The sequence below is a fragment of the Ambystoma mexicanum genome, chromosome 1p, assembly GCF_040938575.1.
Source record: "Ambystoma mexicanum isolate Mex_15411 chromosome 1p, UKY_AmexF1_1, whole genome shotgun sequence".
NCBI lineage: Eukaryota > Metazoa > Chordata > Amphibia > Caudata > Ambystomatidae > Ambystoma > Ambystoma mexicanum.
Genome location: NC_090921.1, coordinates 1276589546 through 1276617380, shown reverse-complemented (window position 1 = coordinate 1276617380; position 27835 = coordinate 1276589546). Strand labels below are relative to the sequence as shown.

General features: G+C 47.0%; 1 protein-coding gene across 2 annotated transcripts in view; it reads right to left on the bottom strand.

Annotated features, from left to right (window-relative positions):
- Positions 1-27835, bottom strand: part of LOC138452876 (tetraspanin-4-like) — a 312157-nt gene that overhangs the window by 121383 nt on the left and 162939 nt on the right. Inside the window, exons 2-4 of one of the 2 annotated variants that reach the window (XM_069605228.1) lie at positions 23131-23635; positions 2963-3041; positions 1500-1691 (exon numbers count right to left, since the gene is read on the bottom strand). In XM_069605228.1, the coding sequence (XP_069461329.1) occupies positions 1500-1691; positions 2963-3031 (261 nt within the window). In that variant the 5' untranslated portion in view covers positions 3032-3041; positions 23131-23635. The remainder of the gene's footprint in view (positions 1-1499; positions 1692-2962; positions 3042-23130; positions 23636-27835) is intronic. The other variant, XM_069605227.1, reaches the window with a different exon arrangement.

The window sequence follows — 27835 nt, the reverse complement described above, 5'->3', positions numbered from 1 at the left end:
TGGCGATGAAAAGTCCCACGATGAAAAAGTGGTTCACGAAATAACGTAGAACCATCACCAAAAGGTCGGTTGAGTCATATATATTTATAGCCTTGATTCTCTTAACACTTAATAGCTTGCATTTCGTTCCACAACACAATCCCTCCCCGCCACCCCCGAATGAACACACCTCAGAGTTGGGGTACCTCCCGTCTTAGTGTTATGTGAGATTGACCTGCTTCATGGAAGCTCTATTGCCGGTAACCCAAACGTTCAAGGCCCTCACTCTCGCCGAGTACAAGATACCCATCTCTCTGATGGCGTACCTCAAAAATGGTGCCCAAGTCTTTGTGAACTCCTGATTAAATTCATGCAGTGTGGCTGTGATTATTACCATGGCTATTATGTGCCAGACCTTTGCTAGCACTAACAAGATAGATGGGGGCTCCTTCTTCCTCCACGGAAATACTAGGGCGTATTGGCCGCTGCGAGTGATTGTTTGTGAGGTTCGCTTTGTGGAGGCACTGGATGAATGCAGATCCACTCACTGTGATCCTAACAGGCAATGTTATCCCAAATGCTAGGTGAGGCAAGAGGGCTGCAGGGCTGGCCAAGGAAATGTATGGCTTTACAAATGTCGGTACGGAAGTTATAGAGGACCCTCTTGCACATCGTGATCAATTCTGCCTGATGTTTGTAGGCGAGCGTGTGAAGTTGGATCTGGGAAGTTGACGGAGGATTACAGGGAGCGTGGTCCATTTTGAGGACAATTTGAAGGAGTTAGAAGGAATAGACTAGGTCGCCGAAGAGGTAGCTGCACCCCTAATCCAAATTCTTGAGAACAACGCTTCGGGCTGCCTCGTGGTCAACAAGGTAGAGGCAGATTATGATGCTGAGCAGATGTAAGTGGGCAGTGGTGGAAGTTGGTGCGATAAAGGTGTCGAGTCACATTTCGCTGTTGACCTGTACAGCAAGTTAGCAGAAAGTAGTAAAATCGAGCAAGGAGAGAATGCAATGAGCAATTCCGTGGTTCTAGGTGCACGACGAGATAGATTGATCTCTTTCTTGGCAGGTTTGTGCATTAGGCAGCGTCTGGCCAGCTTATACTGAATGGCAGAGTGGCAGCCAGCTGCTCTCAACTGAAATATGTCAAAAAAGGGGGAGGCGAGGAAGGTTTTGTCACAGTCAGCAACGAGGAGCTGTGCAAAGCCAATTGAGGAGATGATATCGCACAGGGCAGTTGTGTATGGGAAGAATGAGGATCGGGCAAGAACCAAGTTTACCTCGCTATTTAATAAGGTGGGCCTTAAAACAGATGATGCAGGGAACCGACAACTATCATTTTGCACGGTAGACAGCGAAGCAGGATAGTCAAAGTTCACGTTGTGCTCAACACTATCTAAGGTGACAGATGCAGAAATGGATGGGCCATGGTGCTCAGACATCCAGAGATATGTTCCGTCCCAGTGACCCCTTAATTTGCATCCTCCCAGCCAAGGCAAATTATTAATTCTACTCACCGTAAGCAGGAGGCAGCGATGCTCTGTCAGGGCCCCCAGGCACCCAATGAAACCCACCACCATGATGACGGATCCCGCCACCATGAAGAGACTGGCAGCAGACAGCGAGGGGAAAGCATGGGAGAGTGTGGCAAACTTCCCCTGAGTGACAGCCAGCCACACGCCCACACCTAGGATACCACAGCCGCCCAGCTGGAGGGAAGAAGCAAGCAGAGCATGGTTACGATTCAGATAACTCAGACAACAGAAGGTCCAGTGCTCACACTTTAATCAGTCGGTCCAATAGTACTGTCAGGATGGCAGGAAGAATGCTCCTTTTGCAAGGCCTAAAGCACTGAAGTGGCATTAACGGAGTAAGCTTGCGCTTCTGAAGACCTAGAGCAGGAAGCTTACACTGATGAGTCCTGGTAACACTGCCCAACTTCTGCTGGGAGGAACATGCATTGAGGAGTCCTGTAGCGGGCATAGGTTGTTGTCCCACTGCTGACATTCTGCAGAACTGCAGGCCACTCTTTGAAGGAAGCACACACTGCTGGTGTTTCAATACAGTGGCAAAGCACTGCACTACTAGGGCTCTACAGCCCTTGCAGAGCGTCACAGGGGGAAGCCGACACTGCTGCCACGCTACAGCACAGGCAGGCCAGCACTGGGGGGGGGATCTCACACTGCAAAGATCCGACAGCCCTGACAGAGCAATGCTGGGAGGAAGCTGACACTGATGGGGTCCTACAGCACTGAAGTCAAAGACTGCGCAATATACAGAACACAGGTTCCTGCTGCAGGAAGTGTAATGTGTGCACTCACACATGACAACGGCTCAAAGAGGTAAATCACAGAGGCATGAACAGAAATGCACAAGCACACACACCTCTGCATCGTGACACACACGCTGTGACGAGCCAGCAAGAGAAAAACACACAACCCTGGTGCCTGTGCAGATACAGAGAACACATGCAAATATATCAAGGTGCGCATGTGCACACACAGTCAGTAAACACATGAACATGTAGGCAGGTAGCCTGCACGTATCACGAGGACGAACACATCTAGATATGTTCGGATATGCAGGGTACACACACCTGTACCTATACATAAACATAGAGGGTAGACACACACACACACACCTTATGTTGTAGCTATACACACTGACACACGGTCTATGCAGGTGGATAGTCACAGTTATATTAGGACACGCATTTGTGGATATAGAGATATGCACTGTACACACATGCAAATGTGCATAGAAATACAAAGTACAGACAGGCAAATAAACCCAGAAATACAGAGTTTGGATATCATGACATGCACACACCTGCAAATATACGCATATATACGTGTTCCACGCACATGAAAACACACTCCGATGTAATGGGTCCACTCATACAGGTACATAGAAATACAGGGTAGACACATGTGGAAATCGCCAGATGCGCATGCTGCAGACACACACAGTGGTTTCTCACCCAGAAGATGAGGTTGAAGATGAACATCTGGACCTTGATGCAGAGCAGGCAACCCCTGGACAGGCTCATCCTGGCGGCTCTGCAAGCGAGACAAGCATGGAAGATTTAGAGTGTGAAGGGACCTTGTCTGGAGAACCACACCGCTATCCTCGTAACCACAATATGAACAGAGTGCAAACACACAAACGGAACTGTGCTTCAACAGGCCTTAAATGAGCCTTCATTGAAGCAGGATGGCGGGCGCAAGCAAGTGCCGATTGGTCCGTGGTGATGTCTCCTGAAGAAGGCGACCACGAGCCAGATGCAGTGTAAGCGCGTGCTGACGCAACGTAACTGCAGGCGTTCTTAATTCTATGTCAAGACTCGGAGGCTCAGATTATGCTCTGAACTTCTCTTTACTACTCGAGCAGCAATTTCAACAAATAACAATCATGAAAACAATCTCACAAAAAAACTACAATTCCCAGCAAAACCAATGAATTCGTAGTCCGTTTTTCATAAGTTCCTAAAAACGCGTGATTCCTCAGTCAAATTATAACTCATCTCATCCTCTATAACACCTGCTATAACCATAGTCCTTCCTCTTTCTTTGGTGCTTGAGCAGCCGAGATAAGTACATTTGGTTATTTTTATGGATTAATGTGAATGTTTAATGTGAATATTTACGGACAGTTTGGAGCATGCGCACGGAGTTAAGGCGGTTATAGGGCGGCGCATAGGGGAACTGGCAGAGCATATCCGCATATAGATGCGACAGGATCGTGGATTCCGGCGTCTCGGCTTGCCTCAGTAGGAGGCCCTATGGAACGGAATTTCGCAACGGCGCGATGGGACTTGCGGTTGCGGCGCCGTTGCGAACTTCGTTACTGAACGTGTTAGAGTGAAGTGAAGTCAGTGTTAGGAGGCTGAGAGAGTTTTTAGTTAATTGGCCTGCAGAATGCTCGGCAAAGAGAGGAGCGACAAATAGCTGGTCATATTAGACGGCAAGCGCCACCTGGTGGCTGAAAGGCAGCGTTACGGGCTACAAAGCCACTGCTGTACTGGTTATGTGTGACGGGCCCAGTCCCAGGTAAACTAGTGCAAACCCCTCTTAATCTGCCTGCCTGGGGAGGTGAGACCTGGAAAGGTATTGGTTGTGGTCTCTTTTGACAGGCACAGTCCCAAGCCAAACTGATATCATTGCCCGAGACTCATCTAGCTACAAATAAATACATAATTGAAGGGGGCAGCCCAGGTAAACAGCATATGGGGTAGCTGAGACCCCAGAAGTTGATGACAGGATAATCACGTTCCTGGGCAGATATGGCAGGGATGTGAAAAGAGGCATTGACAGGTCCTGGAGGTCCTGTCAGGATAAATTATTGGACATTTTGGGACTGATTACAAAAATCTGGCAGCTCGCTGAGGAAGCCAAAACTAAGAAGGAGCCCATTGATCCGGACATTGTGGCAGCTTGGGTGCAGAGGACCCTATGCCTGTTGGGAAACGCCAACACGACACTGGCCACTGAGAGGAGGAGGTTCATTTTAATGAAATTAAACCCTAGGCTAGGTGAGCTGGCTGCATCAGAACAGGCGGCTGCGACAAAGGGCAAACTATTTGGGGACCTATTCATCAAGGATATGGCAAAGTTTGCCAGCACATATGTGTCTATAGACAGAGCTCAATCTTCATTAAAGAACATTTTCAGATGAACGTTTTTTGACAGGGCTGGAGGTGGAAAGGGCCGCTCGTCCAGCCGTGGTCAATACAGAAGGTCCTATAGTGACAGATCCAACTGGAAGCAAGAGGACCGAAGGTCGAACCCTTTCTTCCCTTCCAGGGGAAGAGGCAGGGGTAGAGGTTGGAGAAGTAACAGTAGACAGCAGCGCTAGAATAATTCAGGTGAGAAATATAAAATCAGTAGAAAAGGTGGATATGAGCATCCCTCCAGTAGGGCATGTAGAAAAATGGGAGGAGTTATCCTCAGATGCGTGGGTGAGACAGACTGTGCAAGGTTTTCAGTTGGAATTTTGGCAAGAACCGTCTCAGGTAGCGTTGCCAAGGCAGATAAAGTTCAGCAAACAGGACGAGGATCTCTTCGACAGAGAGGTAGAGTTACTCAAGATAAAGAACGCAATAGGCCCAGCCTCAGACGATCTGGGAGGTTTCATAAGCAACCTGTTTTTAGTGAAAGGGAAAAACAAGGTAAGGCCAGTTATAAATCTAAAAGGACTGAATTATTTTCTAGTGTACAGACACTTCAAAATGGAAGGGATTCATCTTTTAAGAGACGTTCTTCAGAGAGGAGATTGGTTGGCAAGGATAGATCTCAGAGATGCATATCTAACGATTCTGATTCAAAGGGATCAGAGGAGGCTATTACAGTTCTTATGGAAAGGAGAGAAAGGGGAGTTCAAATGTCTTCCGTTTGGTCTGGCGTCAGCTCCATGGTGCTTCACCAAACTGTTGAAACTGGTAGTAAGATCCTGAGAGAACAGGGGATCAGAATGATTATTTACCTGGACAACATCTGCCTGATGCTTCAGGACAGGGAGTTTCTGGTAGAGCAGATTCTGATAACTACAGTTTTGTTGCAACAACTGGGGTTTTGATAAACTGGGAGAAGTCGGAAATGGAACCAGTGAGGGAAATGGAATTCCTAGGCTTCATTTTAGAGACAACTCAAAGTTATCTCAAACTCCCGTTAGAGAAGGTGAATTCCATAAAGAAGGAAATAAAGTGTATGATGGCAAAACAGGAACTGTCATTGAGAGAGATAGCAAGGTTGGTAGGTCGTCTGTCATCATCAATTCAGGCGATATTTCCAGGACCTCTGCACTACAGAGCATTGCAGAGGCTGAAGATATATTATCTCAGGAGAGGTCCATCTTACGAACAAAAGGTGGTTATGTCGCAGGAGGCAAAGTTGGAACTGGAATGGTGGTATTACCACATGGAGGAATGGAATCGGAGGGTGATATTTAGCTCATCCCCGGACCTGGTGAAAGAGTCAGATGCCAGTCGATGGGTATGGGGTGCCAGATGTGGAGACCAATCGACCGGGGGGAGATGGTCGAGCGAGGAGTTGGGTCTACACATCAATTGCCTGGAGCTTCTGGCGGGATCCTTCGCAGTCCGGTGTTGGACTCGGGAAGGAGTGAAAGGTGCCATTCTTTTAAAGATGGACAATGTTTCGGCAGTCAGATATATAAATCGACTAGGCGGAACGAGATCCAGGATGCTGACAGAGATGGCCAAAGAGTGTTGGCAAATATGCGTCCAGAGGGGAATCGGTGTGAGAGCGGAACACCTGCCAGGAGATCTCAATCAGACTGGAATTCGAGCTCCTTGAGGGACTCCAGCGATTGCCAATTGAACTCAGTATTTTAGGAGATAATGCATCGGAGAGGTTGTGCCAGACGGATCTGTTCGCGTCGAGATTGAACAGGAGGATCTCCAGGTTTTACAGCTATAGACCAGATCTGGACCCAACAGCGACAGATGCATTTTTCCAGGTTTGGGGACCAGCGAAAGAATATGCTTTCCCTCCATTCGCCATGATAGCGCGCACGGTGGCGCAGGTCAGGAGACAGGAAGCAACAGTGATTCTAGTGACATCAGACTGGAGAGGTCAGGCTTGGTTCCCAGACCTTCTGGAGTTGTTTTACGAGGCTCCAATTCTGCCACCACGCAGAGAGGACATATTGTTAAATCCATCAGGAGAAACTCACCCATTGGTACGATCAGAGAACTTGAATCTGATAGCATGGGCGATTTCAGGAAGAACTTGTCTAAGCGAGGACTTTTGGATCTATGTTTTTTCAAAAATACATTTCATATGCATTTAAGAAGATGCATTTCGAATGTATTACTGTAGGTCCAAACAGAGGGGCGATAAATAAACAATGCGGCGTTACAGATAAAGAGAAGAATGTAAATAGTGTGACGTCTTCGCACACTGACGCAAAGACATCGTCGCGCACTTACACAATGACGTCATTACTTCACATAAATATAACGGCAGCCATCTTGGTGATACCGCTGGTACAAGCTACAGGAAATGCAGTTCAAACAAGAGCATCTCTTTTGAGGTAAGATAAAGAGGCCCTTAGTCATAATGGACTTGAGCACACTTAATGTAGAGAATAGCATGGTGAATGGCCTACTGGCCTATTTAAACAGGATTTGGATTTGTTCTTATATTTCTGTAGGCACGCCCCGTTATGGTTGTGGATGCCAGAGTTAGACAATTTTCCAACATTTAAAAAGGAACTGCTTTTGGAAATCTTGTACGTTCCTACTTCATTACACGTGGAAGGACAAAAGTTGACCACACAGGTAAGCTGGTAGTTACCAGCTCTATACCCACAGAATGTTTTTAACGGCATCAACAATAGCTGTTTATATCCTAATGTTAAGTATATGAGATAAGGGTATCCTTAGAGGATCTTTTTTCCAACCCACAGGAACGCTTACACTTTGGAATGGGCCGTTTTGGCTACATACTGGAAGACTGAACATGCGCAATTGGCTAGAGCCTATACTTTTCCTTCGGCCTTGAACATCTGATGGTTCAGGTAATTACTGGTACAGACTTTCTAATTGTATTATAAAGACCATAGAGTTGGTTGTTTTTAGATAAACCCTCCCCATTAGGGCTGGGACTCACAATCGCTCTCATCCCCTTTTTAGGATAGAAAATGCAAATCAAGATGGCATATGAATATTAAATTGTGAACAGACCAAGACACAAACAGGTGATTATATATAAGGTATTATCCAGTCATGACAGACAGGGATTGATTTACATTAATATTATTAATATCATCAATATGGGAATACTCTTCATTTATCTATTGTTTCACATAGACATATGAATAAAGACAAGTCGAGTAGACATCTTCTGAAGAAGGGGCTATATTCTCCCCGAAACGCGTAAAGAGTTTTTGCACGCCAATGGATTGTGCACCGTAAATAACGAAAATTTGACTAAGTGTTGGTACGAAGTGCAAATTGTCTACTTTTTGACATATGAATTGTTGTATATAGATTGGTTTATTGAAACTATGAATTAATAGCCATTATCTGAATTGTGAATTACACTTGACAAATTTGATTTATGTTCAATGATACTGTTGAAAATATACAATTGAATTGCTGTTCTTTTTTTTTAAAAAAAAACCCTTGTTATGGGCAGAAAATTCAGTGATGACAAGTTCATCTTTATATAAAAGTTCTTTATTTTAAACATTTCATGAGTATGTGGTTGTCTTTGCAACATTAGGGTGTGCAGGGGACGGAAGTGTTCCACAAGTTTGTGGACACCTGCTGTTCTCACATAGTTTGGTACAACCCAGTGTCAGGGTTGATATTCTCCACCGCACCCCACTAAATATCTTAACACAGTTACTTAATATTAAATGGGTGTGCTCTAGGCAACATATACTGCAATCTCTATATGTCCACCATCCCACAAATAATCCGCTCGCACAATATCCTGTGCTACATCTATGCCGACGACACCCAACTAATCCTAAAACTACTTAACTCAAATCCCAACTGCCAGCCCTACCTCGTTGCCTGCCTACTTGACATTGATCACTGGATGAATACAAACCACCTCCTGTTAAACCCCTCCAAAACTGAAATCATGGTGTGTGGCAACACCAAACTTCTTCCACACCCCCTTTCCTGGTCATCTGCCATGAGCAATTCTATGAAAACCCCAAACTTAGTAAAAAACCTTGGCTGCACTCTCGCCCCTTGACCTAACCTCTCGCTCCAAGTCAACAACGTCTCTAAGTCCTGCCACTACCATCTCAAAATTCTTAGGCGCATTTTTCAATACCCCTCCTTTCCTAACAGACTCTCTGCAGTCCAATCAATTGTCATGTCAACACTCGACTATGCTAACCCCCTCTACCTCGGAGCCCATGCATACCACAGGACTATACTACAAGGAGCACAAAATGCTGCGGCCAAACTGCTACTTGCACTTGGCCCAAGAGATCAGATCTCCACTACCACCAACTCTCCACTGGCTTCCAGTTGCCCAAAGGGTGACCTTCAAAACCTTATGCATCTCTCACCGAGCAACGCATAAAACCGGACCTCAAGATAAACTAAAACCATACCATCCACCACGCACTCTAAGATCAAGCTCTGCCCGCCTCCTAGTGATCCCAAAAACCAACTCTGTCAGGTTAGGTGGATCATCATTCTTAGCCCTGGCCCCCACTCTGTGGAACTCACTTCCACCCCACATCCGACAGACAGAGGACCTCATGTCTTTCCGCAAATTACTGAAAAAGTGGCTCTTCCCCTAAAAATAGACTCTTAACGCAAACAGTATAACGGCAAAAACAGCCAGCAGCCCAAGGTTGCTGTATTAAAAATAACAATCCATCATCGAGACCCGATCGATGAAAATGAAAACTAAAACTACTAATGTAAACTAAAAATGGATAAACTGAATAGAATGAATAAAGTGGATGAGAGAAATGAAGTGGATGCAGCGGGTGAAACTAATGCAGTGGATGAAACCGGATGAAATGGATGCAGCGGATGAAACAGATGAAGCAGATGAATCAGATGCAGTAGCTGTAAAGGATGAAGCTGACGGAAAGGATGAAGTGGACAGAACGGATAAAGTTGACGGAACGGATGAAGTGGATGAAACGATGACGTAAACTGAACAAATGATGCGGATGGAATGGATGGAGCAGACGGAACGGATGGAACGGACCGAATAGATGGGACGGACAGAGGGGATGGATCAGAGGAGGTGGACGGATTGGATGAAGCAGATAGAACAGATGAAGGGGGTGGAACAAATGAAGTAGATGGAATGGAACAAGTGGATGGAATGGAGCAAGTGGATGGAATGGGGCAAGCGGTTGGAATGGGGCAAGCGGTTGGAATGGGGCAAGCGGTTGGAATGGGGCAAGCGGTTGGAATGGGGCAAGCGGTTGGAATGGGGCAAGCGGTTGGAATGGGGCAAGCGGTTGGAATGGGGCAAGCGGTTGGAACGGAACAAGTGGCTGGAACGTAAGAAGTGGACAGAGCGAAAGAAGGAATTTGATTGAAGGGAAGAAGGGATTAAAAGAAGTATCATGAATAGATGAAATGTAATGAACGGACGAGATATAAAGTACAGACCATGTATACGAAATAGAAAAGTAGATTGAACACATGGAAAGGATGAAGTGACAGATAAAATGGACAAAGGAATGAAATGGATGAAAAAGTGCACTCTATTGGCCCATGGTAGACAATACAGACGCAGTTGACGAAACAAATGGAGCGGAAGGAACAGATGGAGTGGATCAGCCTGATGGAATAGATAGAAATGATGAAGTGAATGGAACAAGTAAAGTAGATGAGACCGGTAGAATAGATGGAACTGATGAAGTAGATGGAACAGATGAAATGAATGGAACAGATGGAGTGTAAGAATGGATGCAACAGGAGGAGTGGATGAAACAGATGGAATAGATGGAACTGATGGAATTGAACAGAAAGTTAGAATGGACAGAACAGATAGAGTAGATGGAACGAGCAGGGAGAACGGGTGTGGATGGAGTAGATAGAATAAATGGAACTGGTGAAGTGGATAGAACAAATGGAGTGGATATAACAGAAAGACCAGATAGAACAAATAGAGCGGATAGAATAAACCAAGTGGATTGAACAGACGGAGTGGATGGAACTGATGGAATGGATAGAACTGATGGAGTGGATAGAACAGATGGAGTGGATAGAACACACAGTATGGAGGAAACAGATGGAGTGGATGGAACGGAGGGAATAGATGAAACGGATGGAATAGATGAAATGGATGGAGTAGATAGAAAGGATGGAGTAGATAGAAAGGATGGAGTAGATAGAAAGGATGGAGTAGATAGAAAGGATGGAGTAGATAGAAAGGATGGAGTAGATGCAACGGATGGAGTAGATGCAACGGATGGAGTAGATGCAACGGATGGAGTGGATAGAATGGATGGAGTAGATGGATCGGACGGACCGGATGGAGTGTATGGAACGCATGGAGTGGATGAAACGGATAGAGTGGATTGAAAGGAAAGAGTGAATAGAACGGATAGAATGAATGGAACAGACAGACTTGATGCAACGGATAGAGTGGATGGAACGGATAGAGTGGATGGAACGGATAGAGTGGATAGAACAGATGGAATGGATAGATCGGATGGAATGGATAGATCGGATGGAATGGATTGAACGGAAGGTATGGAAGCAACGCTCGGAGTGGATGGAACCAATGAAGCGCTTGGAACAAATGGAGTCCATAGAACAGACAGAACAGATGGAGTATATAGCTCAGATGGAGGGCATGGCACAGATGAAGTGCATAGCACGGATGGAGTGCACGGAATTGGATGGGGTGCACGGAATGGATGGGGCGCACGGAATGGATGGGGCGCACGGAATGGATGTAGTGCATGGAATGGATGTAGTGCATGGAATGGATATAGTGCATGGAATGGATATAGTGCATGGAATGGATGGAGTGCATGGAATGGATGGAGTGCATGGAATGGATGGAGTGGTTCGAACGGATGGAGTAGACTGAATGGACAGAACGGATAGAGTACATAGAACCATTAGAGTGCACAAAACCGAAGGACTGCATGGAATGGATGGAGTGCCTAGAATGGATGGAGTGCATGGAATGGATGGAGTGGACGGAATCGGTTGGAACGGATGAAGTGGATGGAACGGATGGAGTGGATGGAACTAATGAGGCGGGTGGAACTGATGAAGTGACTAAAACACATGGAACAAATCGAATGAATAAGAAGGATGGAACAAACGCAACACACTAAACACATGGGAAGGATGAAACGGACCAACAGATTGGATGGAGTAGTTTATGTAGATGAAGGACCGAAAGATGGAATGAATGGAAAGACCAGTAAACTAATTGATGAACCAGACGATATGTACAAACAGATGAAGCTGAACGAACAGACAGAGTGAATAAAACGAATAGAATAGAAGGTACAGATGTGCGCTCGATCTCAAGCACCTCACTGAAAACCACCATATCACACCACCAGGCTTACTCTCTCCTATACACCACCACTCAACTAGAACACAGCGATACTATGACACATTCGGTATAGCTGTTCTCATACTAACATCCGCCTCATACTCCTCATCATCCTAAGTAATCACAGCTAGCTAAGCACCCATCGCTAGCCTCAGCGTCGCCTCAGGCCTAACGCAGCCAGAAATCAGTCTGGGCATCATCCCACCAGAATGAACACATATTCCTGGCCTCCCAACCACCACACCTACCGCTATGAAGCAGCTATCATGCAAGAGCCACACCAGCTGCACACAGATACGGTGCACCCACGCACCTTATGACTCTCTCTCTCTACTGACCTGAACTACGGTTCCCAAGAGCGTTCAACCTACCAGCGCCTTGAGATCGTACCAATGATACATAAGGCGCTATATAAATGTAAAATAACATAACAGTGAATTTTTTGGCAGCACAGGCAGCTCAGGCAAAAGCTTACAGGACTATTAACAACTACAGATCGGCGATATCGGCAGGTAATGTGTTCATTGAGGGTAGACCAGCAGGTGAGCATCCCCTAGTATGTAGGCTTCTGAAAGGAGTCAGATGCATGAGACCACCCACACCTAGATATTCTCGTTTGTGGGATGTGAGCGTGGTATTAAGGATGTTTGAGGCTTGGCCAGACCAGGAGTATTTTTCTAGAAAAACGCTGTGGGCTAAGTTAACTACTTTGTTATGTTTTATTTCATGCAAGAGAGTGTCTGATGTGAAAGCTTTACAGATAAATAGGAAATCCTTTTCACCTTCAGGGGTAATATTCTATATAGAGAAGAGAACAAAGACACATTAAATCGGTTGAGTATATGGCTTTTCCGGAGAAGCCCAAGTTGTGTCTGGTTAGGTGTTTGAAAGTGTATGAGGCCAAGGCGAATATGGTGAGGCCCATTGGGGAATATCAATTGTTGATAGCGATTAGGAAGCCTTTTAAGGCGGTAGCATCAGCCACCTTGTCTAGATGGGTAAGATGGTGTATGGCAGAGGCAGGCATAGATGTGGGTCTGTTCGGAGCACATTCCACAAGGGGTGCTATGGCGTCGTCGGCCTTTATTGGAGGAGTCCGCCTGGAAGATATTTTGAGGGCGGCAGACTGGTCTAATGAGGAAACTTAAGAATTTCTATTTTAGACCGGTAGAGCAAGTAACGTCGTTGGTGGTAAGTAAGCTTTAAACTAGCATAATCTGAGCCTCCGAGTCTTGACATAGAATACAGATTTTCCATACATTCGTTACAGAAAGTCATGATTCTATTAAAGACTCGGAGGCGAAAGATTATTCCACTCAATTTCAATCGCTACAATAAATAAAAATGTGTAAATATGGTATTTGAAGTGTAATGTGATGCTGTATATGGTAACGTAATGATGTTGTTACGCAATTGCCCACCCGTTCATAATGAGATAGGTGATGGTTTATGCATGTTTCAACAGGTGCAGAGCAGAAGACAACGCCTTGAGAGGGGAACAAGGTGAAGTTAAAGTCGTCTACCGGTTGGGGCACAAGTTGGATGTTCAATCAGCAAAAGAAACAGGAAGGCCTATGGTTACAGCAAGTGTTATAGAGGATGAGATGAGTTATAATTGGACTGAGGAATCACGTGATTTTAGGAACTTATGAAAAACGGACTACGAATTCATTGGTTTTGCTGGGAAATTTAGTTTTTTGTGTGATTGTTTTTCATGATTGTTATTTGTTGAAATTGCTGCTCGAGTAGTAAAGAGAAGTTCAGAGCATAATCTTTCGCCTCCGAGTCTTTAATAGAATCATGACTTTCTGTAACGAATGTATGGAAAATCGGTATTCTTAGGAGAAGGGGCTACCCATGACTCCACACAATTGTAAAGAATGTTATCAAAATAGTGATGTCATTGTTACACATCTATATGTAAATACAGTAGACAATAGAAATCAGGGAAGTATTTTCAACATTTAAAAACATAGATGTTTGAATACACAGAAGTTTAACAGAGCCTTGAGAGAGTGTTTTTTGTAGTTTGCACGTTTCGGTTTATTGACCTTCTTCAGAAGCATCACCAGGCTACCAAAGTTCATACAAAGACAAGGAAGCAGATCTGAGATATACTAGAGGGTAATGGAATACGAATGCACGTATACATCAATGTACATTAATTATTTCACGCAATGTTTGTAATATCCACATTGCAATAACATTATAGCTCTCCCCCGCCCCCCCCCCCCGTGAAGGCAGCTCTTTGCACACCCGTTGCCAGCCCACATTGCTTTCTGCTGCTATATGTCATATGTCAGTGCAGCCCAGCGCCGCCATTTTGCTCGTTGCGGCCTTTTCTTTTTCTTTCTCGGTTTCACTGATGGAGCATCATTTTATTCGTGCGACCATAGAGCTTTCGTGGTGAGCGGTTTTAATTGTTTTCCTCCCTTTTGAATTTTTGTTGTCTTTTTCCTCTGTGATTATTTGCATCAACATTGGTCGAGCGTGAGCTATGGGAATGCCAGCTTGAATAATATTTTGGGTATAGTTTTGGTTTTCCAGATACTGCTTTTAACAGTTCTGTACGATAGCCGACTTGTTCTTTGATATTACAAAGCCTTACTAAGGCCTGCAAGACTAGGCGTAGAGGCCACGTGGACCTCTGAGTGAGTATGCGGCACCCCCTGCATGTGAAGTATTTGGCCTATCTGATATCTTGTGATATCTGCCGCTGAAGTGTGCCCCTTAGCAACGTCAAGTGGCTCCAGGCCCGTCTGTATTGGAGCATTCCTGTCAGAGCCGGGCGATACATTTTCTAACAATAGATTGTTACACATATCTAAGAAGGAGGCGCCCACGGGACTTGCAAACTTGTGTGTGTTTAGTTTTTGTGCAAAAGGTGTGGTTTGCATGTTATCAGGGATATGTACATTATCTCGTGAACTGTCTAAAATGAGCGCAGGCGCGTACGCCTGAATCTGACCCATGGTTTATTGGTCTCAGCAGAACAGCTAAGTAAGAGGATGTCTTTTTCTCGCGCCAGGGACGGGCGCAGGGCCTTTCAACCTTTTCAAATAAAAGTGGCTTCGAGGAGTCCCAAGCAACTGCCCCCATGTTGCCAGTCAGCAGTCTTGTAACACGGCAATATAGTCATTTCTGGTTTATCGGTGTGGGACTTAAAATGTGCGGGTTACAGCTCTCACATTGCAAGCTGAGTTTTCTGAGCCTTTCAGTCTGTCACTTCCCACAGGATATACAGAAGTGTTACCACCTCATTGCCTTCTAACACTGGTTCCTCCACATCAGCCACTTGCTGACAAAGAAGGGGTTAGAGCTCTTCAGTGGGGATTTAGAGTTTAATCTCTTTGCTGGCTGGCTGGCCTTGTGATAATCGACAGCTATTAACCTTATGTGTGTCGCCATTGTAATGAATGCACCCCACGGAGGCTCAGGCTGTTTTCGCTCTTAGCAGGGGGGCCCCAAACCATCATGTTGAAATAGGCCTCCACAAATCTTCAGCCGAGCCGGTCTCGCACCACATGCATAGGGGTATTGTTTGTCATAACTTCAATGGACAGGAGTTGCAGTTTGTGCGAATCAAGTGTGGCTATGGTCCGGACCCACTGGGTCGTCCGGTTCTTTTTCTAGCCGATTTCTGACAAAGGCATCCCAGAGATGTTAATGGATTAGAGAACGTCAGCGTCTGGATGCAGTATCAGCATTAGCTTTCTTGCTTCTCAGATTGGAAGTCAGAGTGAGAGTGGGAACATTCTGACCTTGCAGAAGGGCACACTGGTAGCACTGCCAGCAAACTGTTGCGCATTCTGAATACAACGCAACCGGAAGTGAAATTAATATTGGTAAGCCGGAGCTAAAGGCATCTCCTGGGCAGGGTCGGACTGGGGCATTAAATTGTCTCCGTTACAAATGAAAAAGTGGCACACAGTCGCAAATGGCAATTCATTCCTTTTGTGACAGACTTTTTGAGTGTACTCAAGGGGGAGGTTTTTGATAAAGTGTGACGAAAATTGTGCATTTTAAAGAAAAGTATTCAGCAACACTGGTCAAAACTACTAGCCGCAGAGTGAATTAACTCATAAAACTGTCCCAAGTTGGCCAAAAAAGTGGCCCACTTTGACTCCAAAAACTACCCACGCCAGCATTTTGTGTTTTTGGTTCGGCCATGAGCCTATTACCCTATAGGCCAGTCCGAGCCTGCTTCTGGGTATACGGCATTAACCAGGGCCCAGGAGCTAAGGCTGGGGAGCAAGGAGCTAGCAAATATCAGTCCACAAATCTAACTTCCAGATGAGCTGCAAACATATTTGTGTTCGTCATTTATGACACCATATGCTTTAAATGTCAGAGATGTGTCTTCTATATAGATTGTGCCAAACGCACAGAGCTAAATGTACACAGGTGTGGTTGATCGACATAAATTGGCCTGAGAAGCCAAAGTAGCTCATGGTAGCTGTTGGTGTCAAGTTAATCAGGCTCTTCTAGGCAGATCTAGGCAATATTTTCAAAGAAACAAGTTACTTAACTGTAACTGTTCTCCAGCATGGGTCTGGCATGGATTCACATGCTCATGAATATTCCCCCGTCAGGCTGGGAATCCTCGGTAAAGAAAAAATCAGTTTCAGTTTTGTTTCTGAACTGTCTTTCTCCTAATGACCAATCGCTGGTCTCTGGGTCATACTGCCCCCAGCCAATGACTGCCCTCTACCTAAGCCCCTCCTCTGGCAGCCATCTTCAGATTTGGTAGCACGTAAAGTGGCAGTAGGACCAAGTGAAGAGCCGCAGAGGGGTAGGGAGGGACGGTTTGCATGTGAATCCATGCCAGACCCATGCTGGAGAACTACAGCTACAGGTAAGTAACTTGTTCCTTCTCCAGCATGGGGTCTGGCATGGATTCACATGCTCAGGAATGCAAGAATACATAGCAGTAAACACATGCACAACCACGGGAAGTGGCAAGGCTCAACATTAAGCATTTCATCAACTCAACATTAAGCATCTCTTACCTCCTCACCAGGCCCACCTTCAGGCGAACAGGTTGCGCAGCACTGCCTGGCCGACTCTTGCCTCCACCCTGGAATCCCGGTCGAAGCAGTAGAATCTTGTGAAGGTGTGCGTCGACCTCCACGCAGCCCTGCAGATGTCCAGCAGGGGCACACCAGATAGGAACGCAGTGGTAGCAGCGATCGCTCTGGTCGAATGGGCTCTCGGACGGCCTGGCAACGGTCGATTTGCCAACCAGTGAGTGCATGATGCAGCCTAAGAGTCATCTGGAAATGGAAGCCTTTGAGAGGGCCTTCCCTTGGTTCATAGGGCCAAAGTTCACAAATAGCTGTGATGTCTTCCGAAAACTCTTTGTGCGGTCCACGTAGAACGTCAGCGCTCTAGCTACATCCAGCGAGTGCAAAGTCCTCTCGGCCGGTGACGAAGGCAATGGGAAGAAAACAGGTAACACCAAGGGCTCGTTGAGATGGAAGTCCGACGGCACCTTGTGCATGAAGGAGGGATGCGTCCTCAGCACCACCCTTGTCTCGTGGAAAGTCAGGTATGGGGGCTTGTGGGAGAGGGCCTGGATCTCGCCCACTCGTCGTGCGGAGGTGATGGCCACAAGGAACGCTGTTTTCCATGACAGGAACTTCAATGGTGCCGAATGCAGAGGCTTGAATGGCGGCCTCATGAGCCTGGTCAGCACCACGTTGAGCTCCCACGCCGGGGCCAGAGCCTTCACCGGCGGGAACGATCAGAATAGTCCCTTCATGAACTCCTTTACCAGGCGATGGGACCACAGGGATGAGCGCCCTGGAATTCTGGTGTAGCGGGAGATAGCCGCCAGATGGATCTTGATGGAGACATGGGCCAGCCCCGCCGTGGCCAGCGATAGCAAGTACGGCAGAACTTGAGGGGGCGAAATCAGCAGAGGGTTAATCTTCTGTGCCAGGCACCAGACAGAAAACCTCTTCCATTTGTGTCCATAGCACTTGAGAGTTGAGGACACCCTGGACTTTGCATGCACCTCTTTGCAGTCCACCGGGATATCGTACTCTCCAAACTCTAGTGCTGCAAGAGCCAGGCCTGCAAGTTCAGCGATCCCGGTCGTGATGGAGGATGGCGCTTCCGTCTCTGGAGAGGAGATCCGCCTCCGTCGGCAGTTTGACTGGGGGGGGCGCTGACATGTCCAGAAGGTCCGGGAACCAGATCTACCTCGGCCAAGCCGGTGCGACGAGGATGATCCTGCACCGGGACAATCTGAGTTGGTTGATGAGTTGCAGCAGCAACGGCAATGGCGGGAACGCATAGAGGAACAGGCCGTCCCAGGGGAATGAGAAGGCATCGCCCATGCTCCCCGGCTGGGGAAACCTGCTGGCGAACCTCCGGCACTTGGTGTTCGTCGCCATCGTGAATAAGTCGATCTGGGGATTGCCCCATCATTGGAAAAGCAGATCCACTTGATCCTGTCGCAGTTCGCACTCGTGGCACAAGCGTAGCTCCCTGCTGAGTGAGTTGGCGATGCTGTTCTTTATTCCTGCCAGGTGGAAGGGTACCAGAAACTGAAGATCCTCACCACCTTGCATTTGAGGGACGGAAGGAACGACCTGAGGGCCCAGAACACGGCTCGGAGCTCCAGGATGTTGATGTGTAGTGACCTCTATTGCGGGAGCCAAAGGCCTCTTGCGTGGAGATCTCCGATGTGTGCTACCCATCCCTCCAGGGAGGCGTCCGTCGTCACCGTCTCCTGATGTGCCAGGGTCTGGAAGTCCATACCCGCCGCGAGATGCACGCGGGTGCCCCACCACCAGATCGCTTGGCGGAAGGTCTTGTTGAGTGAGATCCTGTCTTCGAAGCTGCCTGCCGCTTGCATCCAACGGGCGTCGAGGAACTCTTGCAGTGGACGCATCCGCAGCCTGCACAGGCACACGAGGTAAATGCACGAGGATATCATGCCGAGAAGGGACTTGATGGACCTCACCCTGGCCACGTCCATGGTCAACAGCCGTTGCACCTTGCCCAGGATGGCCTTCGTCCTTTCCTCCGACGAAGAGGCCAATCGCACCACTGTGTCGAGCCTGGCTCCCAGGAACAGTGCGACTTGCGATGGAACCAAGTGGGATTTCGCGAAGTTGATGGAAAATCCCAGATCCGTGAGCAGCTGGACGGTCTTCGCTGTGTGCTCGACGGCGAGTTCTCTGGTCCTTGCTCAGATGAGCTAATCGTCCAGGTAGGGGTAGACCTGGATCCCCTGCAGGTGCAGCCGCGCCGCCACTGGTGCTAGGCACTTGGTGAATACCCTGGGCGCCGACTTCAATCCAAAGGGGAGGGCCTTGAACTGGTAGTGCCATCCTTGGACTACAAATCTGAGAAACTTTCGATGTCCTTTTAGATGTGGAAGTAGGCATCCTCCAAGTCCAGTGACGATAGGAAGTCGCCCTTCTCCAGCTGCCCCAGCACATGTTGGAGAGTGAACATCCAGAACTTCTGGGACTTGATGTACTTGTTTAAACGATGAAGGTCCACGATGGGTCGCCAGCCACCGGTCTTCTTTCTTATGAGGAAGTATCGCGAGAACAGTCCCCGGAGCCTCTTTGGGACGAGCTCGATGGCTCCTTTCTTCAGCAGCAGTTGAGGGACATGGTTTTCCTTCCTGGCCACGGGTGGAATGCGGGGGCACTTCTTTAGAAACTCGAGAGTGTGCCCACGGGCCAGGGCATCCAGCAACCATCGGTCGGTGGAGATGGACTCTCACACGCTGACGGACTTCGCCAGCTGGCCTCCCACCGGGGTGCTCAGGTGGGGGCCCGAAGCTACGGCCGGTTCAGTCCTGCTTGGTAGCGGCCTTGCTGCCTTGGCCTCCTTGACAACGAGATCCTCCTGACTTGCTGTGTCCCCTGTAGGCCTCCTGCGACGAGGAGCGGGCCACCTGGCGGTACGTCGAGGAGCCGCCGCCAAATCCTTTGGAGGCACCTTGCTTGCCTCCAGAGTTCCCAAAGGATGGCCGTCATTGCTGCAAAACTCCCAAGACCCGCGCCGTCTCCACGTCGGCCTTGATGGCCTGCAGTGACTCGTCCACTGTCTTGCCAAACAGGTTGTTCCCGTCGAAAGGCATATCCAAAACTCTGGTTTGCACGTCCTGGCGGAAATCAGTTGCCTCGAACAAACCACGCCGGCGAAGGCAAACACTGTTGCCCATCTGGCAGAAGCCGGTGTCAGAAATGTTCGTGGCCACCGCTATGGCGTGGTCCGACGCCACCTCGCCTTCCTGCAGGATCTCCAGGGCCTCAGCCCTCTTGTCGTCCCGGAGGAAGTCCGGCAGAGGAGCAGTCAATGCTAAAATTCACCAGGCGGAGGTCTCCATCAATAAACACACTAGTAAGTGAGTTTAACAATCATTTATTGCAATGCAAAACTTCCACGGAAGGGCTGACTGCAAGATACACCATAGGGATGCTATCTAGAGTGAGCTACTAACATTACAGTGAGCAGGCTTTTTATAGGAAAACGTTTACATTGAGTCTTATGACTGGTGCGAAGCCCAGGCACGTCCTGACATACAGTTTCCTGCCAAAACACTTTTGGCTGTTATTCCAGCCCTTGCAGTGACAATTTACAAAGGCCGGACATTTGCAAATGGTCATTACTCATATAGCTTATCTAAGCAAGTCAAAATATCCTTCAGGATGCACGTGTAATCTTTAACATGCGTGATCGTAAAAACAAGCTAATTCATCACATTTGACACAGTGGGGAATTTGCAAAGTACACATATCTTGCCGCGGTAGTGATAATAATATCCATTCATGGGCTGCTGGATGATAGCAGGACATATCATTTACAGAATGACGCACAAGCTCTAACACAAGTTCCCCTTCCCAAATATCCCAGAGAATAACAACTCCGAATATAGATACGCTTTATGCTTATGTTTCGGGAAAGAGTGCGGATGCTAGCAATCATCATTCATAGAGGAGACCCCAGGGTCAATGAATGCATGCTGACTCGCACGGCAGCTTTAGACAGGACGGGAAGGGCAAGAGTTTTAACAGACATTATTTATGTAGCCTTTACAGGAACGGAGAACAGAGGGGACATTCCTAAGCCTGTGAGTAATATCTGTTCCAGGCGAAAACCCTGGGCCTCGTGTGCGGACACAAAAGCAGTTGGTTTAACATGGACATAATGCTATAACATGGGCAATGGGTTTAAGTCTTGCTGAGGCAAAGAAACATGACAATTACATGAATTTGGTATTTACAAACGACCCTTTTGCGTCAGCAAGACTTTATCAGTAATACACATGGTTTAGTTTGTATTCATTCATTCTTTCATTGTCGTTGTCCGACACATCAATCTTTTGTAACCCCTCGATTGCCTCCTCTAACTTTATCATCTCGTTGGTGGTCATGGCATTAGTGGGTTTGGGTGCCAGTGCTCCCATCATTTTCCTGCAGCAATCTCCTATGACGGACATACATAAGGGAAAGCACTGAATGCAACAGCAGCAAGCAGCTATTAATCCTCCTATGACAAGAAGAGGGGTGAGGAGCTTCCATCCCCAGCTCCGTAATAGATCCCAGAACCAGGATGTCCCATCCCCAGGCCCAAATTCAGAATGCTATTTTATGCATTTCATCGATCTCTTTAAAGATATCGGTGCTATAATCAGGTGTAAAAGTGCAGCAAGAAGTGCCAATTATTTTACAAGCCCCTCCTACTTCTGCCAGCATTGTATCTAATACTAGTCGGTTTTGTAATGCGACCATCCGGACTGCTTGTACTTCTTTAGTGAGGTTTGCCAGTATGTCACCGGTCACATTTAGTTCCTTTTCTACTAATCTAGCCAAGTGCCTAATGCTTCTGGAATTCATAACTATTCCCATGGGCATCACTATGCCCTTTAGGAAATCAAAGAATTCATCCCAAGTGGTGTCTTCTTTAGTAATAACACCTCTTTTCCTTCGCTGGTAATCCCGTGTACCCATTTTTATTCTCTTTGCCTTGGGTTTTAAGTTCACTTCCTCCACAGATTTGTAATGCAAACCCAACATTACGTATCCAACGGTACATCTACCTTTCCAATAGCGGGGTAACCAGAGGTTTGCTTCCTCCCCGCAAATAAACATTGCCCCCTTAGGGGGACTAAAGGGTGCGGATATACTATTCAAATCTATTATATTCTGGCAGTTGTGTCTACCCATGAAAACAGCCTGAGCATGTGTCTTGTTTCGCTGGTAGCAAAAGGGGGCCCTACGAACTATATTTTGTACAGGGATTGGGTGTGGTAGTACTGCTTTGTTGTCTCTCATATAGTCGGTTAGAGGAATCATTTCTATTTCTTTAGATGGGCAGGAAATGGATCTATTAAGGTATCTAGTTACATTGGGTGTTAGAGGAATATAAATTCCTCCCTGTATTCTAGTCTGAGTGCTTGTCTCATTTTTCCTATTCACAAATGTGAGTGTCACATTTTCGGTATAGTTTCGGGAGGCACGCAAAAGATAATCTCGCCAAGGCACGCATGTATCACTTGTATCAGGAGTCGCGTACCATTCGGGTCCGCTTTCATGGCTATGGGGAACATATGTACATATGTAACAGTTGGTTTTATTTAGTATCTGGTTTGTTTCATTCATCCATGTGAGGATGCTATTCCTAGGATGCTTTTTCCGATACTCCTGATCTATATGGGGAATAGTTACTAGTTCTGGTGTTGGAGGCTGAAGCGTGGGAGGCAGCAAATTATGGGCAGCATAAATATCATGGTGCTCAAGGTACCAGAGGAATATTGCGGACCCTACTGTTATAACAACACAGACAAGGGATAAGAAGAACTTTTCCTTTGGGGTGCATGCATATCTGTCAACGCGTGGACGCCTCTGCTCTGCGTCCTCGTCATTCATTGTAACAACCTGTTTTGTTCCCTCGCACAGGGCTAATCCCAAATGGCTGAGTTCCGGAACTTGGCCGTTAAATGTCACACGTTATATATATATTATATATTTACACAAAAATTTTCAAAAAGTCCCTAACAATTACCCTAACGGTGGCGTCCGTTTATGCGCTAAATCGCAAGGGTTGCACGGTATAACCCATCCTGCAGTCACCGCTTCTGGCACCTTACCTTGACACGTCTCGTTGAGGCTACTTCCTACCCTTGAGGGGACGCTGAGGTCGTTTCATCTGTGTCTCGGTGGGGCTACTTCATACCCAGGAGGGGCTGCTGAGACCACTTCATCTGTGACTCGGTTGTCCTTTGTTTGTTCCGACCCTTTACCAAGTCCTTTCTCAGCCAGATGTCAGAGTTCAAACATAGGCAATCAATGTTGCTTCCTAGGGCGTAGGTGATACCTGGGAGTGTCCTCCGTAGGTTCGGCTGCGAAGTGGTCTGTGTCCTTGGTCGGGGGATGGACTATCTGAGGTGGTGCCTTTTTAAGATGGTTGGCATGGATCCACGTTTTGTGGCCAGCAACCTTCAAAGCAGTTTGCGTCGCCAGTAGGACCAAAAATGGCCCCTTCCAGCGGGCCTGCAGGCAATTGGTGCGATCAAAAATCTTCACAAGGACGTAGTCCCCTGGTTCGATTGCGTGGCCTTCTCCTTCCAAAGCTGATGGGGCTGCGTCTTTCACCTGTTGATGGATAATAGACAGTTTATGCGTGAGCTCAGCACATTAATCCCTCAACAGTGGTTGTTCAATATTACCAATAACTCTTGGCTTTGGGATGGACCATGCACCTGGAGGGCGGCCCATTACAATTTCAAAAGGGGACAATTTGTGCGTCCCCTTTGGAGTGGTCCGCATACTCAACAATGCCAAGGGAAGGGCATCTGGCCACTTCAGGTTTGTAGAGGCACATATTTTTGCCAGTTTGTTTTTCACTACGGCATTCGATCGTTCAATAATCCCAGCACTCTTGGGATGATAGACGGAATGGAATCGCTGATCAATACCCAAGGCAGTACATACATACTTCACAACTTGACCTGTAAAGTGTACTCCGTTGTCGGAATACAGAAAGCTGGGCACTATGTACTGGGGCACCCAGTATTTCAGAATGCATTTAGCTGTGGAAATAGCAGTGTTGTCTCTTAGGGGGTAAGCATCCGTCCAACCAGAGAACCCACACCTCATAACAAGACAATATTTTAATTTAGCAACCGGTTCCATTTGTACGAAGTCCATATACACCACCTCAAATGGCTGCGTAGGAAGTCTGCTATGACCTGCTGGTACTTTCACAGATTTGCCCACATTATGCTGGAGGCAGACAGCACACTGTGCTGCCCATCTCCTGCAATAGGATCCAATTTTCCGGTTTTTTCGTACTTTGCTCAGAATGTCCTCCATTGCACCTGCATTAACATGGGCATTCCCATGTGCCATATTGACTACCATGGGTGAATAACTGTCAGGGAGCAACCACCTCATTTTGATTTTGTCCAGCCACACCCCTTTAGTCCATTGTTACTGTCTTTAGTCCAAACTTTAATTTCGCAATCTGCCGCTTCCTTTTGAATGTCCTTTACTATCTCCTCAGGGCCCTTTTCCAAACCGCCCTCATCCCCTTTCCCTTCCACATTCCTTTGCAGCATGTTACACTCTGGAACGGTCAATTTACAGTGTTCTGCAGCATATTTAGCCACCTTGTCTGCTAAATAGTTCCCCTGCCCCACAAATTCTACCGCCTTTTTATGGGCGGAGCATTTCACTATAGCCACCTGGGCGGGTTCAGCCAATGCCGCTAATAGTTTGTTTATCAAATTGCCATGTTTTATTTTTGTTCCATGCGAGGTAAGAAACCCTCGCTCTTTCCACAGTAGACCAAAATTAAAGGCCACGCCATGTGCATAAGCTGAATCCGTATAGATGGTCACAGCTAAATCTTTACTTAATTCCAGAGCCTTTGTTAATGCCCTTAATTCTGCAGCTTGCGCTGATAACTCGGGTATGCGTTCCATATGGACAATTTCACTTTCAGTTGTTATTGCGTACCCAGCCACTGTCTCCTCACTTTCCAGTTTGTAACATGAGCCATCACAAAATAGAATCCCATCACCTCCCTCTAGGGGAAGCTCACTCAGATCGACCCTACCTCGGGTCTGTTCATCAGTGCGTATAAGGCAATCATGCATGTCTTGATCTCCCTCCCCACTCGGCAAGGGCAAAAGGGAAGCCGGGTTCAAAGTATTACATCTCAAGATAGTTACATTTGGTGCAAACAATGTCAGTTCATATTGCGTTAAGCGGGCAGCTGTGAGGTGCTGAGTCTGAGTTCTATTGAGCAACACGTCCACAGCATGGGGAACTTTTACAATGACGGCAGTTCCCAACACGAAACCAGCGCTTTGCTTAAGAGCTACCGCTGCTGCAGCAACTGATCGCATACATGGGGGAAGCGCTGCAGCCACACTATCCAAGGTGCCAGAAAAATAAGCACAAGGCCTTTGCCTTCCATTTTGTTCCTGTGTCAATACAGATAGGGCACAACCTTGCTGTTCATGTACAAAAAGAGTAAAAGGCTTGCCGTAATTGGGTGTCCCGAGCCCTGGGGCACTGCACAATGCGCTTTTCAGAGCATCGCAGGCTTCTCTCATTTTTTGCGTGCAAGTGAAGGGTGTCTGATCCTTTTCTGTTTTCAAACATTGTAACAGGGGCTTAGCTATCAGGGAGAACTCTGGGACCCAATGACGGCAATATGAGGTAATACCTAACAGTCCTCTCAATTCTTTAAAGGTACTGGGATAGGCCATTTCCTGTATTAACCGTACCCTCTCGGGTGACAGTGATCGACCCTCTGCAGTGAGGACATATCCCAAATAATCAACCTTGGACGGTACATACTGCATTTTCTTAAGCGACACTTTGTGGCCATGGTATGCCAAATGCTGTAACACAATCAGGGTACCTTCTTTACAACTTAATTCAGTATCTCCACAAATGAGAATATCATCCACATATTGTATGAGCATCACACCAGAGGGTAACAGAATTTCATCCAACTGCTGTTTTAGTGCTTGGCTATAAATAGCCGGGCTCTCTGTGTAACCTTGGGGTGCTCGACAAAACCTGTATTGTCGCTGTGCTAATACAAAGGAGAAGAGGTATCTTCATTCTTCAGCTATGGGTATGGAGAAAAAGGCGTTTTTTAAATCCACGACACTAAAGTGAGTGGCCGTGGGAGGGACCATAGTGAGAATACTTGTTACACTAGGGACAACTGGATACCTGGGGTCCACAACCTTATTAATTCTCCTAAGATCAATAACAAATCTATACGGGGTCACTTCATCTCCTTTCTTATGAACCGGGAGAATCGGGGAGTTACATGGGCTGTCATAACACTCTTCAACAACCCCAAGTCGCATTAGATCCTGTACAATCCTTACCAATGCTGCTTCCCCTTCTGGAGATATTTTGTACTGCGGGGTTCGGGGTAGAGGGACCCCATGTTTTACCTTGATCACAACAGGGGGAATGTTCAAAACACCTACATCATTACTACCAGCAGCCCAAAGCTCTGCGGGCAGTTCCTGTAACTCTGGTGGCAATGGTTCAACCAAATAACAACCACCAATTTTGGATTTATTTATGGTCATACGAACGCCTGTTGGGGAACAATAGATAATCGCATTTAAAGCTTTCAAAAGATCCAACCCAAGGAGATTCTCGGGGCACCTGTTAGTAAGTAACCATTTGTTAGTCAATTTCACTCCACATATAGACGTCTCAACTCTCTGGGACACTGGAGTACATATGGGTTCCCCACCAAACCCTACAGAAACTTTGTTTTCACCCGATAGTGGAACTGAGGGGACGGCCTTGGCGTCAACTGAGCTGTTACCTGCTCCGGTATCGACCAAGCATCTAACGGTGGGGTGCTGTCCTATCTGCAATTTAACATACAGTCCTTTCTGGTCTATAGGAACAGACACCATCTCCTCAGGTCCACTAGGGGCGTTTCAACTCATTGCTGCTGTGTTATCAAAGAACATCATTCCACTTAGTTCATCCTCCACAAACTCATTGCCATCCACTCTAACCATTTGTCGCTGCGCTGTTTGAGAATACATTATTTTCGGGGTTTACAAACCTTCCCTGGCCTTGAGGTGGTCCCGCGGGGTGTCCACCTCGGCCCCTTCCTCTCCCACCCGCCGGTTGACCATTCCGCGCCATCAATATGGGACACTCATTTTTCCAATGTCCCGTCTGCTTGAAAAATGAGCATTGGTCTATTCGCGGGGGTGTCCATTGCGTAGTGTTACCTGTAAGGTTTCTTACCTGGGGTTTCTGGCCCTTTGGTTTACTGTAAGGTGGTTGCACCAATTGTTGCATTAGCACCTTATTTTTTAGATTCCTATCTGCCTGTTTCTTACCTTCCATTTCTTCCTCTTCCTGTCGCTCGTAATATTTAGCCATCTCTAGGATCTGGGATGGGGTGCTTGCCTGCCAAGTACTCTCGCCCAATTTAAGTGGTTTCTTAATTCCTTTTCGTAAACCCTTCACAAAGCCCATGGCGAAATATCTCTGACCCGTGGGGTTGCTAACAGACTGGCCACTGTGTGCCTTAAATGCATTCTCAAATTTCAGAAAATAGTCCCCAACTGTTTCTGCAGGGCCTTGTATAACTGCATCCATTTTTTCTACATTCACATCCACCTCTGGCAACACGCTACTCAGTGCCCTTAATATTCTTATCCCTAGCGTTTTTAGGTCCTCTGGAATGGGGCCAGTTGGTTTCCGGTCTGTATCCTGTTTTTCTAACTCTGTCCAACTGATGGCATGCCCAGGGGGGTCCCGAGATCTAAAAGGTTCCCATACATCAGGGGG